The 14,593-nt window shown below is 36.5% G+C and overlaps 1 protein-coding gene across 4 annotated transcripts in view; it reads right to left on the bottom strand.

Annotated features, from left to right (window-relative positions):
* The window catches only part of LOC120088153 (CCR4-NOT transcription complex subunit), a 28,846-nt gene that overhangs the window by 1,914 nt on the left and 12,339 nt on the right, over positions 1 to 14,593 (bottom strand). Inside the window, exons 3-12 of one of the 4 annotated variants that reach the window (XM_039045257.2) lie at positions 11,784 to 11,870; positions 8,133 to 8,211; positions 7,914 to 8,041; positions 4,040 to 4,093; positions 3,739 to 3,884; positions 1,347 to 1,497; positions 1,117 to 1,254; positions 942 to 1,013; positions 780 to 853; positions 535 to 676 (exon numbers count right to left, since the gene is read on the bottom strand). In XM_039045257.2, the coding sequence (XP_038901185.1) occupies positions 535 to 676; positions 780 to 853; positions 942 to 1,013; positions 1,117 to 1,254; positions 1,347 to 1,497; positions 3,739 to 3,884; positions 4,040 to 4,093; positions 7,914 to 8,041; positions 8,133 to 8,211; positions 11,784 to 11,870 (1,071 nt within the window). The remainder of the gene's footprint in view (positions 1 to 534; positions 677 to 779; positions 854 to 941; positions 1,014 to 1,116; positions 1,255 to 1,346; positions 1,498 to 3,738; positions 3,885 to 4,039; positions 4,094 to 7,913; positions 8,042 to 8,132; positions 8,212 to 11,783; positions 11,871 to 14,593) is intronic. The other 3 variants (XM_090305807.1, XR_016523836.1, XM_039045259.2) reach the window with 3 other exon arrangements.

Below are 14,593 nucleotides of genomic sequence, written 5' to 3'. Positions count from 1 at the left end.
AAGTAAAGAAACCAGTCTGCCAAAGAACCCTCCCCTAAAAGGGATCCTGAAAAACCTTCTCCGCCACCCCTCCCATAAAATGGAGTCCTCAAAAACCTACTCCAGCATCTCACATACAGTTCATACATAGGGACAAAATTGAACCCCTACCAAAGACACCTCCATACTCATGATGGTAAAAGGACATAACAACAATACATGATTTAGGTCATCAACTTCGCTCTGACAAAGAACACATTAATTTGAGCCTAAGACACGAGACGAGGCTATCCCCGCAAGCATAATCCTTTCCAAGGGGCAACCAACAAAGCAAATAGTCCCTTGAACCGTTAGGATCCTTACGTTTTCATCTTTAATGATGTTTCCATATTTAATGGAAAAAGCTTTTCATCTCTGAAAACATAAGAACAAATGATTCAAATAAGAGAATAGAGTTCATGAAAGTAACATTTCTTCAAGAGCCAACACTTGCAAGAAAATGAAGACTTAAAACCTCAAATGTTGAAAACTCAAATGAGTAATAAAAGCACATACTTTAATGCCCTCACACGATGATATACAATTAGTGATGTACATGTGTATGAACTCAGAGGGAAGTTCAACCGCTGTCGTTAGCCTGTTGACAACTTCCATAGAGTGTAAACTCATGTCCATGTTAACTAGTACAGTAAAGTACCTGCAATAAAAAGGTGTAATGATGAATACAGGGAAAAAGTCCAGGAAGAAAGTATCCCAGGACACAACCAAAAACAAGTCAACATGTGGATTAAAATCCATACTCTGCAATTTCAGGGGAATTAATCAATTTCTTTAGAACTTCAACTGCAATAAGAGGATTGTTTTCCACCAGTTCCTAATGATAAGAAGAAGAATATAAAAAAGATGAGGTAGACCAACATCTTTTCTAATGAAATCAACTAAGAGATCATCCAAACACATACAGGAAGCTTTCGGGGTGTCAGTCCACAATGATATACAAGCTTTGGGTCATTTGCCAACTCCACCACCACTTGCTGGTCTCAACCAAAGAACTAGCAGTTAGTCATTTCATCTTTTTGCAAGGAAAAAGAATTCATGTGAAAGTTAACAAAGTAACTGCAGGACTTGAACCTCTACCTCTTGTTGCGCAGGAATAAGAGGTCCCTTCAGAGCTTTTGCAATTAAGTCCCTCACAGCTGCACCTCTACTAGTGTCAACACACATTCTATGATCCCATAAAAGTTCACGATGATCGTCAAGGTTCAACCAAACTAACTGTAAAGGAGCTTTCCCAAGTATAAATCAGGTGTGCTCTATTCTATCTAAACCACACATGTTATTTCAAAAAGAGAAATAAAATGTGTCACCTCTCCATTCTGTATCGGAAGCCTTGGTGGAAGAGGCCGAATCCACTCAGGACTTGATCCCTGAAGTGACAAATTGGACAGTAACCCCAGCAATGTCTTATCTCTCTCTCCAGATCCCACTTTAGGCACCACTCCAGGTAGCAGGTCGAACCTAAGATGTCGAACATCATATAAATAACAAAATGAAAATAGTAAGTTAGTGCAGAGGCTTGATCTTTGATGTAGCCTAAAGAGATAAAAGGAGAACTTTCTCCAAAAATCAAATCAGCCTTTATTATGAATCAAAAGTTATCAATACAAGAAGACAATTACTTGATTTAGAGAGAATTGAAAAGCAAATTAATCCTAATCCTAATTAATAAAAGAAACTAATCCTAATCCTAATAAATCAAAGAAACTAATCCTAATTCTAATCAATCAAGGAAACTAATTTTGATCCTAATCAATCAAGGATTTGATCAAGATACCAAAAATTACTATAATCATACCACATTATTCTATCCTTCCCAAAAGAAACTCATCCTCAAGTTTCAAAAAGAAATTGAAGATTACAAAAAATAAAATATGATAAAAAGAAGCATCTCTGACATTAAAATACGTTGAAAAACGTAAAAGAAATTCATCTTCAAGCTGATTGAGCACAGATAATAGTGTGGCTTGAGGAAAAAATTGTCCAATCAAGTAAGGTTGAAAATCAGTTTAGTTAATTCTATAAAAAGTTTAGAATTGGTTGGTTTATATTTTGGCTTGGTTGGATTACCAAAGTCGGGTCAAGTTGTGCGAATTGTGGGGCCAAAGTGAAGAGAACTGGTTAGAGATCGGGTTTATGGTGTTCGGGCAAAAAGACTCATCATGCTTGTAAGATCAGAGGTTCCAATTTCTTCCTTCTCGACTTCTTTGTCTTTGCATGCAACAAACGTAGGTGAATTTGTGTAGGAACCTTAAAATCCTTGGTTTGGGTTGCAGAAGTAATTGGTTGAAAATAGTCGCACAATTTTTCCCTACAAACATGTTTCCATCTTCTTGTCATATGCAATAACACAAGGTTTTGTCAATTGATTCTTTCCCCTCCTTGACTCCTGCAACTTTATTTAACAAGTTTAATTCACCTTTGTCTTTGGTCGTGTCGCATTTGTTTTTACTTGAATTTGTTTCATTTGTCTCTTCTTCCTCTCCTCCTTCTCCTCCTCCATCGTATGCCTTTTCTTCTTCTTGTGTGCAATTGGTCTTCCCTTTCAATTTGGCTTGCTTGAATTCACCTGTGGGCTTCAACCGTGATTCGTTGGATTTTTCTTGTGTAAATTCACAGCTTTGAGTGATTTTCCGCCTTTCTTGAACTTTCCCCAGAAGACCCCAAATTTCATCCATTCCCTTCCAAAAGTTTTCTTGATAGATGTACTTATTTGAATATTTCTGTTTTCTTGAAAATGTTTCGACCTCCGTATTGGTGTTGAAATGATTTAGAGGTGTTCTTTGATGTTGGTCATAATAAATTCTTCTTTGATGTTGGTCATAATAAATTCTTTTACACTCTGAATCATTTTTTGAATCATCTAACTCCCAATTCTTGCGTTGATTTCTCAAAAAACTGATTTATTTGGACCGTCTAGCTCTTTGTTGATAATGTCCCCTTGTTATTCCGTTCCAAACTGCATTAGAATCTTCATTTGAATAGCTAGAAAAGAATCATTATAATCAAATTTTCAATGTGGATAATGATAGGTTCTTTGAAAAATCGAGAACGAACAAAATCATTATATATGAAATTCTTCTTCTGAATCACTTGAATCAGAATTCCAGCACTGCTTTTGGGAGCAAATTTGACTTTCTTGCCTATACCAACTGCTATATTTTTCTACGGCGTTTTCCTTGATTGGTAATAGTCCATTCATACAAAATCTTGAAAAAAAATTCAATATCTTCTTTCTTTTCTAGAATTTAAAGGGTTCCCCTATATAGATGTGAACTGCTCAACAACAAGCATAGCTCATGAAGCTCCCTCTTGCGATTGGCATCGTCAAGAGTTTCCCGATCTTCCACCAATCAGTCAATGTTGGCCCAAACGGCTGCTATAATACCAAATTGATGTAGCCTAAAGAGATAAAAAGAGAACTTTCTCCAAAAATCAAATCAAAGTCAATCAAAAGTTATCAATACAAAAAGACAACTACTCTAGTTATAGAGAACTGAAAAGTAACCTAATCATAATCCTAATTCGTAAAAAAAACTAACCCTAATCCTAATAAACGAAAGAAACTAATCCTAATCTTGATTCTAATCAATCAACAATTTGATCAAGATACCATAAGTTACTATAATCCTACCACATCCATCTTCAACACATAAATCATTGATACGAGAACTCAAAGAAGGGGGGAGGGAGAACTCATACTCTGTGGAGTTTGAATCACAACCCAGTGGGACATCAGGATCTGGCACCACACTTCTCACAGAACAATCTTTCAAAAAGCAATCAAACGATTGCGCTTGAACTTTATCACAAAACTGTTGCTGCAATTGCTCTAGCTGAGGGAAAGCCTGGAATAGAAAATAAGAAGTAAAGAACCTTGGCATCAAATGGATATTACAAATTTGATTCTCCCCACAATTGAACTTGTCGGTGGAACTCTTGAGGATCTTTCTATAGACAAACTAAAAGGAAAATTATATTCATGTTGACTTCAATGTCTTACATGCAATGAAGGGTCGAAACCTTTAATGTAATCTGAAGCAGTCTGTTTCAGGAACTGCAAGACAGAAATCCTCATCAAGATTCATACAAGGAGAATTAAATACATGAAACTTAGCATAGGAATATTGCTACATACTAAAATAAGATTAGTACAGATAAACTCAACAAAATTAGCCCAAAAAAAAAAAAAAAAAAAAAGGCATTCTGTGCTCGAAGTTCACATTGAAAAAGTAATAAACTAGATGCGCAGAACAAGACTAATTTCACAAGGGTTTGATGGGAAATTAGTCTCCTTTTTTCCGTAATAATCTAATATATAGTATCTCTGAAATCTATTACACTACGAAATAATAGAAGAAAGAAAAGGATGACCTAAAGCTTCCACGTGTTAGCATCACTTCAAAGAGCTTATTCAGTAATCCCGTAGCAGCTCAACTTACTGAGTGCATTATTAAAATAAAATAAATAAAAGATTTAGGTGGAAATGACAGAAAAGTTTCTAGCCACTAGATGACAACTATCCACATCGCCTGTCTTAGCCTCAGATTTCAACATAAGGCTGATGCTTCAACTACAAGGATAGGGAGGGACTGGTGAGACCTGCGTGAAGAAAAAAGGCCTATCATATACTTCAAAGAGACAATGTCCAACTAGGTAAAAATACAAAAATTATGTCCACGGATCCCTATAACATCATTTACTCTTCAATTAATATTGATTCCACTTGTCGAGACTTCTACAAATTTTCAAGCCCAAAAGTGAGGAAGATGGAAATTTTTTATATAGTTAAAATGTCCCTCACCCATCAGTTTATGTTTTTGGGTTCCCTGGTGATTTAACAAAGACCAAAATTCACGTGCAAGCTAGGTGGATAGCATTTATAGAATTTGATTTTTTCATCAAGCATGAATCTGGAAGAATCAATAGGGTAGTTGATACATTAAGCGGTAGATTTCAACTACTTCCCAATATAGGCAGAGAGATTACCCGACCTAAACTATAATCAACAGATGACTAACTTTGTTAACAAAACATTAGCATGACTGATGGATTTCTATTTTAGAATGTTAACTAATGCGCACCCATGCATCCACAGAAAATTTCAAAGGTTCTTTTGTAATCTTCAATCATATGTGTTTTTAATGCTCTTATGCTTCTTCATGTTGGTTCAAGCTTCTCCGAATTTTCAACATTCAGTGGGTCTTCTCACTCTTATTGGTACTAAGTTGGCTCCAATGGCAAATCTTCTTGTTAAAGCTCATCTGTCCGAATTATGGCTGGAAAGAACTCAGAGAACTTGTCGGAACTCTTCTTTTTCTCTGAATGATCGTTTTGATTTAGCCTGTCTCAAAGCTTCTTCTTGGTGTTCTTTATTGAAGCTCTTTGGTGGTTCTTCAGTTCAAGATATTTTTTGGAAAGTTTTCTTAGTATTGACTTGATACCCATGTTTCTTTACTAGGATACATGGTTTTGTTTTGTTCGGTCTTTCATCTTTATTTTGAGGTTTTGATTTCTTTTGTTTTGTTTGTTTTCTTATTTTTATATATCCGTGAGTGTTCGGACCAGCTTACGCACACCTTGACTAATCTCACGAGACAACTCGCCTGACCCTAGACATTTAGCGTTATGGAAACACGTATGATATTAAATCCTAGATACGCGGTCACCATGGATTGAATCCATGACCTCTTAACCCTTTGTTAAAGGGATGTTCCCTTTATTTACCACTAGATCAACCCATGATGGTTTCTTTTGTTTTGTTTGCTTAATCTATTGTATTTTGAGCATTAATCTCTTTTCATTTTCTTTTTCAAAATGGAAACAAGCCTCTTCATTAATAAAATGAAATGAGACTAATGCTCAAAATACAAGAGAATAATACAAAGAGCAAAAACGCCTAAGGATCAGGAGGTGCACTCGGACATCTCAACTAGGTTGACACCCCTTACTCACCTTCTTAAGATAAAGTTACATATCCTTTTCAGAAAATCTTCAACGATCTTGTTTTTTCTTAGAAAATGATATGAAACTTCTCATTAAGGAGATGAAAAATCTTGTTAATCTTGAAAAATCTTGAAGTTCTTTGGTTTATTTCTTAAATCTTAACTGCGGGATTTTAGCTAGACTATTTTTGGGATAGCATTGTTCTGTTATGAGCACTTCTCCAAAAGTAATTCTAATGGGTGAAATGGTCTTTTGAAGGAATTAGAACTGGACTCGTTCATTTCACATCAAAAGTGGTATTCAGAGCCCTCATGGAAGGGACTCTCCATGCTGGAAAAAGGCGCCACCAGTGTTTTAAAATGCCCAAGGCATACTAAGACACAATGACTCTCTAGAGCCTAGGCGCAAAGTGCACAAAAATGCACAAACTTTTTTGTGTGAAGCACACTATATATAAAAAATATAAAAATATATATACACTATATACATGTTTATTTACACAACCAAAACATAGATAGATAGAAATGTGACTTAAAAGAAGGATATTAAAAATAAATAAATAAAAGATAGATAAGATTTAAATATTAGTCATTGTCATTCAACACCAAGTTAAATAAAACGACACAAAAACAATCACAAATACAATTCTAAAATCCTAAATATCGAACTCATCTTCACTAAATAGGTCTTCATCTTCATTCTCTCCATCATTCGACTTATAACCATCTATATCTTCTTCGTCAGTCTCATAATCATCCAAATTAATTGATGTGGGGGTGGGTTGGGACGGTGGTTGTGTGGAAGATGAACATGAACATGAAGCGTTAGTCTTAGACTTAGTTTCTAAGGTACTAGCTCTAGAACAATAGGCAAGTTCTTTTGCTCCAGCAACTCTTGAAACATCGCCCCATGTTAAAGAATCGTCGTCGAAAACAAGATCACCATCCTCCTCAGAATCGTCATCCATTCTTCCAATCAACCACCTATCATCTATCTCTTTTCAAGAGATAGGGTCGACGATGTCCCGAATATTATATCGACGCTTCAATGCTCTATTATATTTTATGAATACTAAGTCATTCAGACAACTTTGAGCAAGTCTATTCCTTTTCTTACTATGAAGCTGCAAGTATACACAATAAAAATTTCATTGTCAACTTCAATTACATTCACATCCAGAGGCACTACAAATAACAAAAGATACCTAACCTGTTCAAAAACACTCCAATTACATTCATAAAGGCACTACAAGTGAGACCTAAATTTCTCACAACAAATTTTTGCAAGTTTGGAGTTGATTGTCCGAAATGATCCCACCATTCTACTATAGATCAAAATTGTATTAGTAGCTTTCAATTCGAAATGATATCTCAATGTACTTTAATCAAAGACTTAAAGTTAACGTTTTCCTGGAGATATTTTGTCTCTCTGTCTTATTGCTAAAGACTGTCCAAATAGTCCTTCAACTTTCTTGTATTTGGTTAGCTCTCCAAGTATCTTGTCTTGAATGTCCAAGAACAATGCAACTGAAGCTCCCATCGGCGATCAATTATTGTAAAAATATCTTTGTACTTTTCTTCCTTACCCATCGAAGGATTTGGCAATAGCCTCCTTAGCTCTATCCATAGCCTTATAAATGTATCCCATAGGAGGCTTCATCTCGCCATCCACCAACCTAAGTACTCGCAATAAAGGGTCGGATACTTTAAGAAACATCTTTCTCAAATTGTTTTTCTTGTTGTTCTTTGCTCCATTGGCTGCTTTTCCACTCGTCCGAAGTAAACATCTTTCTCAAATTGTTTTTCTGACGATGTAAACTTGATAATGTTATGCAAGTTGTAGCAAAGCAAGTCTTAGTTGGTCTAACTCCTTTTGATTAATTGCCTCATCATGTTTAACAATCTGGGACAAACGTAAATGAAATTGCTAACCTCCATGCCTCTTTTCAGCGTTTTACGAATATGTGGGAACTTGTATATATCCTCCAACATCAAATCCATGCAATGAGCAGCACATGGAGACCAAATTAATTGTGGTAGTTTTGCTTCGAACAATCTCCCTATTAACAAAGTAAAATAAGAACATATTTAGGCTTCTTAAATGTGTAAGAACAAGCGTAAGACTAACAAAATTTAAGAAAGAGTTAGTACTTTGCATTCTTGCCTGCCATAACATTTGTTGAGGCACTATCTGTAACAACTTGTGTGACATTGGCTTCTCCAATGCGTTCTACAAAATTGTCGAGTAACTCAAATATTTTCTTTTCATCCTTCACATAAGACGAAGCATTGATAATCTCAATAAACATGGTGCCTTTAGAACTATTAACTAAAAAGTTAATTAATGTCCTATTTCTTCTATTTGTCCATCCATCCACCATAATAGTACATCCAACATTGGCCCACTCTGCCTTATGGTTCTTCATCAACTCATTTGTGGCTTCTAATACCTTTTTCAAACACAGCACTCTCAACTCATGTACGATGGTGGTTTCAATCCATGACCAAATTGCCAAATTGCTTCAATCATAGGGGCAAAGCTTTCATAATTGCAGACATTGAGAAGTATTCCCGCATCATAAAACCATCGAGCAATCCTTTGGGGATGGTGTGCCCCCTCATTTCCTTTTTGTATGCCTCATTCATTGTAGTCTGTTTTCCCTTTCCTTTGTCATTCTTTCTATTTTGCACCACATTTTCCGGGTTCGGTGTAAAATATGCATCCATTGGACCCTTTTGTCTTGGCTTCTTTGAAGCTAGTGCCACTCTTTTATTCGAATTAATTGTGCACACTTCATCTTCGTCCTCGTCGTCAATACCATAGTTTTCCTCATCAATGTCCACAATCAAATTTCTTTGATCTTTAATCTCCTTTTTCTTAGACATATACTCTTTAATCTCTTCCTTCACGTGATCCGAACATTTTCTACCGGCTGTGACATTTCTATAACCACCAACAAGGTGTTGTTTCATTCTAAAACTCCTCCTTTTGTTACTTTTGAACAAAATCACATACTAATGTATATACATCTTGATCATTTTGCAATTTTGCATATTTCCATGCCCGATTCTTTCTTAAACCGTCCTCAACCATCTAATTATTAGAAACTTAAATTGATTAGTAACTATCTTAAGAAATTGATCGCAAAAGTGAGGATTTGGGATTTGGGAGTCGGGACTTACCAGAATTTAGATGACGGCTGCTGTTTTGTAGAGTTTTCTTCTCTGTTTTGAAGCCTTTCTTTGTTTTTTTATGACAAAACAAAGATACTAATGTGGTAGCAAAGTAATGGTGGCTGGCAAAAAAAAAAAACAGGATTTTCTTCTGTTTTTTCTTCGGCTAGACAAACGTACGTCACACTCTGTTTTTTTTTTTTTTCTTTCTTTTAAGAGAATTTTGATAAGGCACCACCGTTGCGCCTTGCGCCTAGGCACATGCCCAGCCGCGCCTTTCAAAACACTGGGCGCCACCACCTCTGGTTAAAGAAAGATCAAAGTGGAGTTGAGACCTTCACCGCCAATCCTCTTCTCAAGAAGTAAGAACTCCAACCCAACGCTTGTTATTGGTTGAACAAGGCCTCAAAAATATCCAGCGCATCATGTGAGCATCAATGGCTGCCCAATGTACCACAGGCCAACCAAGAACGCCCAGATGATAATATAAGACCCGAGGAAGATGAAAGGGTGGACAATTTGAGAGGAACCAAAAAGAATATCGACTAACTTCATCAACAAAGATGGGAGGGAACATAATATATCCAACAACACTACAGTTCTTCCCATGAGAAGGAATAATTTGTTAACGTAAATTATGGCCTAGTTATGTTTTCCGTTCTAGTATTTTTCTTTTCTGCTATTTTCCTTATTGTATTTTTGAAGTCTATTTATTTTGTAATTCACTATATTCTAATTAAGTTAGATTATTCAAGAATATACACAAAATTCACATAGTATCAGAGTCATAGGGTTTTGTCTTATTCCACTTTAGCCAGTACCGCCTCTGTACAATCTGTGCCTCCGTTGAACGACCATCAATAGAGGCAGATCCACACTCAAATCCGCCGCTCAGGACAATCTTTGCTCCGACTCACCTCTACTTTCCAAGCTCTACAAATCGCTTGTCGTCCTATTGTCGATGCATCCACGCCCTCTAGATCTACCGTCGTCTGCCGCTGTCCCCTAAAGCATCCACCGTCGGTCCCATCTTCCTACCAATCCCATCGTCACGCACTCCTCCCAACACCGTTGCACGCCACTTGTGTAGATCAGTCGCCACTGCTCGGGAGCTCCTCATTAGTGCTCCGATTGCCAGTACCTAGATCCTGTTCACCCATGGGTCTCTCTGTTCAAGTCTCCCAATAACCAAATTTGTCTCCGTTCAAACCACACGCCCAATTACGATTCCGTCACAGTTCCATGGGCCTACTTATGCTTTTCGTCGGCCGTTTTCCACCGTTCATGGGTTTCATTCGCCTTTCCATGGGTTTCGTGAGATCAGTCTAGTTCGGTTAGACTGGTTCAATTCAGTTAGCCCAATCCAGTTCAGTTAGCATAGTTAGTTCAATTCAATCAGACCAGTTTGGTTTGCTTTGGTTCAATTCTGAGTTTTAGTCCTTGTGTTTTTCAGTTTCAGCCTATGTTCTATTTTCAAATCTTCCAAGTCTTTGTTCCGTTTTCAAATCGGTCGTCCATGGGTTTTGTTTTAGATCTCTCTATGAGAATCTCCGTTTCCAGTCAAAGAGTCTTTGTGATTTAGTTCTTCGTGGGTTTCTGTTTCCAACCAAGAAGTTTTCCGCATTTTAGTCTTTCGTGGGTTTCTATTTCCAACTCAGATTTGCCATGATTAGATTCACAAGTTTTCTTCAGTTTCAGTCAACTATCACTTTGAATATCATCCTGTCACTTCAGTTGGTCGTGACTCTACCACTTTGAGTTTCAAAGAGGGTGTTAACGTAAATTGTGGCATAATTATGTTTTCCTTTCTAGGATTTTCCTTTTCTGGTACTTCCTTTATTGGATTTTTGGATTCTATTTATTCTGTAATTACTATATTCTAATTAAGTTGATTATTCAATAGTATACATAAAATTCACAGAATTTATGCACCAATACCCCTGCTTATTCACCCATGCATTTAGTTCCTTCATGTTGATCGCCATTCAATTCATACTCTGACATATCCTTTAACAAATCCACAAATCCCTTCACAAATTAACTTCATTTCTTACTGCTTCTTGCATCCTTTTCACATTTTATCTTTCCAAAAATATTCATGTCTTATTTCATTCCACTTGAGAACATTTAAAATTATAAATGAAAATATCTTACTTCATTTTATCTCTATTATTACTTTTAAACTGTCCAATATTTACAATTTAAAATTTATAAAAATTATATTTCTTCCATCATTTTTACTTCACCCTAGGAAACTATGTTTCAATGATTTTCAGCTACGTCTGACCTATTCTATATTCATCATTAATTTGCAAAATAAAACATATTTCACCCATTATCTCTTTTATTACTTTTAAATTTCATGTAAGATATTTACTATTTAAAGTTAACTAAAATTATATTCATTTAAAAATTTATGTTTAAAAGATCTGTAAACATGTGCATCCCACGTGTCATCAAACTAGTGCATTAAAAAAAAAACAAACAAATGATTCCTTATAATAACATAGTTCCTATGATTTCCGAAATATCACATCATTTTCCAAACCAAAAAGCACAAGAAATTCTTATAAATAATTAAGAATATGCAAAATGGTCAACTAGAATCAATCAAATGAAAAAGTGAACCTCTTTGCCACCACTGGAGCTGTCTGTTGCTAAAAGCTGGAAAACAAATGCCCTCTCATATTTTTCAGCTTCCTCGTCAGAAGCAGCCTGACACCCAGAATACAAAGCAAGAAAATTCTCAATAACTAAAATTAACCTTATTCAAAAGGCAACGATAAGATCAATATCTTTTTTAAGCTCATCCTGCAACAATAACGTCTTTTACTAAAACCCATGAAATGAGATTAGAAAATTGACAGCAATCTGTAATCTTTGCTTTGGATCCTTTATAAAATGTTATCATTATTGATGTTTCACTGTTCTAGATTCCTTTTTCTCATCAGCTGCTCCAAGAATTTTAATAAATGACATGACAATGGCCATTTTTATCCCAACGCCAAGTTAATGCTTAACTGAGTTATATTGATGGATTTAGTATTATAATATTTTGGCATGATTTTACATAGAAAAATAAAATAAGATGGAGATACTCAAAAAGAAAAACAAAAACACCAGTGAAGCTCAGCAACTACAGAGTGTAGACTGTGCCCTTGATTAGGCAGGTCAGGGGAAAGAAAATGAAGGGTATAGAGAAGGTCTTGTTCTAAAGGATAGGTTGATGGAGAAAGAGCAAAACTCAGGATCTAAAGGCCATCCACGGAAACCCTAAATCCATATCGTACACTCTGCTCTGAGTTCACAATGGCATTTGGGAAGACAAATCTGAATAAATGAAAAGATCTTGAAACTTCAAATTGTAATAAAACAAGGATCTGTGAATTTTTTCCCAACTTACTAGCCAAATCAAACGTAAATTTGGAGGCAAATTGATTGCTCCTACTCACCTTCTCAAAAACAACAACAGACTACATTCCAGGGGAACAAATCAATCGCATAGCCTAAAAGCACACCGCTGCCACAACAGAACCTTTGAGAAGCACCATCTCCTAAATATCAGCCACAACTTGTTGAATGATGAACAGACCCACTAAGCATCCCTCACCCATGCCACTGTACCCAGATAGACCACATCCCCTTCTTTTTCTATATGGAACTTTGTCCAATAATATATCAAAACCACAAAGAAGACAGCCTAAAGGCAGGGAGAGGTAGAAGGAAACCATCAGAAAAAGGCCATCCAATTTGTAATAATCATAGAAATACTATAATTATAAAAGAAATCTTCGTGATTTGAACTACACCAAGAAGCCAAGTGCTGAATACTATAAACAAGAGAATTCTCTGTATCCATCGCATCCTCGATAACTCCAAGGATCTCTCCATCTAAATTAACCAAGAATGAATTCCAAGTATCCTCTCCATCCAAATGGTAACAACCTTGTTTTATAACTGTACTCTCCTCCTAAACCTTCCCCTTCCAAAACCCTATCCACCCCTCCGGCCAGCCTCCGACCACCACTCCCCCCGGCCATCAATCTCCACTCATCGCTTTTCGGTTCACCTTCTCCCATTTTTTCAATAAACCCTTGCCCCCCTCCGACCCACTGTTCTTTTCAACAACTGCTTTTCTCTTTTCTACTTCCTAGCCACTCTTCTGTCTCACCTCTATTCTTTAGCCATCGTTTCAAATTTTCAATTGTCGTTGTATTCTATCGCTCCCTACCTCTCCCTACCTTTTCACCAGGACATCGGTTGTGACTTTTGCTTCGTTTTTATTGCTATTATGCGGGTTTTTGTTCTCTTATGCCTTGCTGGTCAATTTACTCTTTTCCTTCTGTTTTCCTTCATTTCAGCCAAGTTTGAATACAATGGAGGTGAAGAGTTGTTGTATGCAATATGCATAATTCTTACTTTTGGTTTTAATGTGAAAAGACATGTTTATTATTGAGGATTCAAGTAATAATAATCAGATCTCCCTTTCTATCCCTCATTTGTGATGGTATGAACTATCTTTGGTTGAGTTATTATAGAATGTGGTTCATATGTTCTCCAAGAAACACCGAGATGGCTCTGAAGCTTGGCTAAGTTTAAATCCTTCAATAAAAGGTACTTTTGAATGTGCTATTTAGCCCCCAGCTGGTGGCAGGAAAAATTAAAACATTGCAGTTGGTTTATTGAAGAAATGTTGGTACTCTGGGAGATGGTTAGAGACTTTCTTGTCAAAGTGGAGACATGTTTGTTGCCCTCCCTGTATTCCTCACACATAATGGGATTGGAGAGTCTTTAGTTTTTCTTTTTTTTTATATATATATATAGGAAAGGAAATAATATATATAAACCAAGGCAAAAGAGGAACAGCTTAATGGCGAGGGGTTGAGAGGACCCCCCCCCCCGCCCCAAGCAACTAACAAAGCAAAGCCTTCCAATTGTTAAAAATCATTAGGAGCCTGTAATTATAAAAGAATTTAGTGTACTTAGTACACCACCAAGAGGTTGTGTGCTGCACAAAAGCTCGAAAAGAATCAAAAGAAGCAGACTTATCTTCAAAAATTCTACCGTCTCTTTCTTTCCAAGTGCACCAAAGGTGCACACGAGGCCCATCTCCAAAAGCACTTTGCCAGCACTATTAAAGGCATAACTATCAAGCCATTCAAGAATCCAATTATCAACATTGTCAGGGAGACAACCCTAACGTACACCAACCCTGATGAACAAACTCGCAATGCAGAAACAGATGGTCCAACCTTTCCTCAGCTTTCAAGCACAGACAGAAAATTGAAGGAGACAGGGAGTTATTCTTAAGCTTTCTCTGCAAATTATCATGGGTGTTTAAGCTTCTATGTCTTATATGAAGAATTTGACTTTCTTGGGCACCTTCATCTTCCACACAATTCACACCAATGGGAACATGGAGGGAGAAGGAGGCCCCT

The sequence above is a fragment of the Benincasa hispida genome, chromosome 10, assembly GCF_027475165.1.
Source record: "Benincasa hispida cultivar pf3 chromosome 10, pf3_genome.v1.1, whole genome shotgun sequence".
NCBI classification, from domain to species: Eukaryota; Viridiplantae; Streptophyta; class Magnoliopsida; order Cucurbitales; family Cucurbitaceae; genus Benincasa; species Benincasa hispida.
This window is presented reverse-complemented; position numbering and strand designations above follow the sequence as displayed.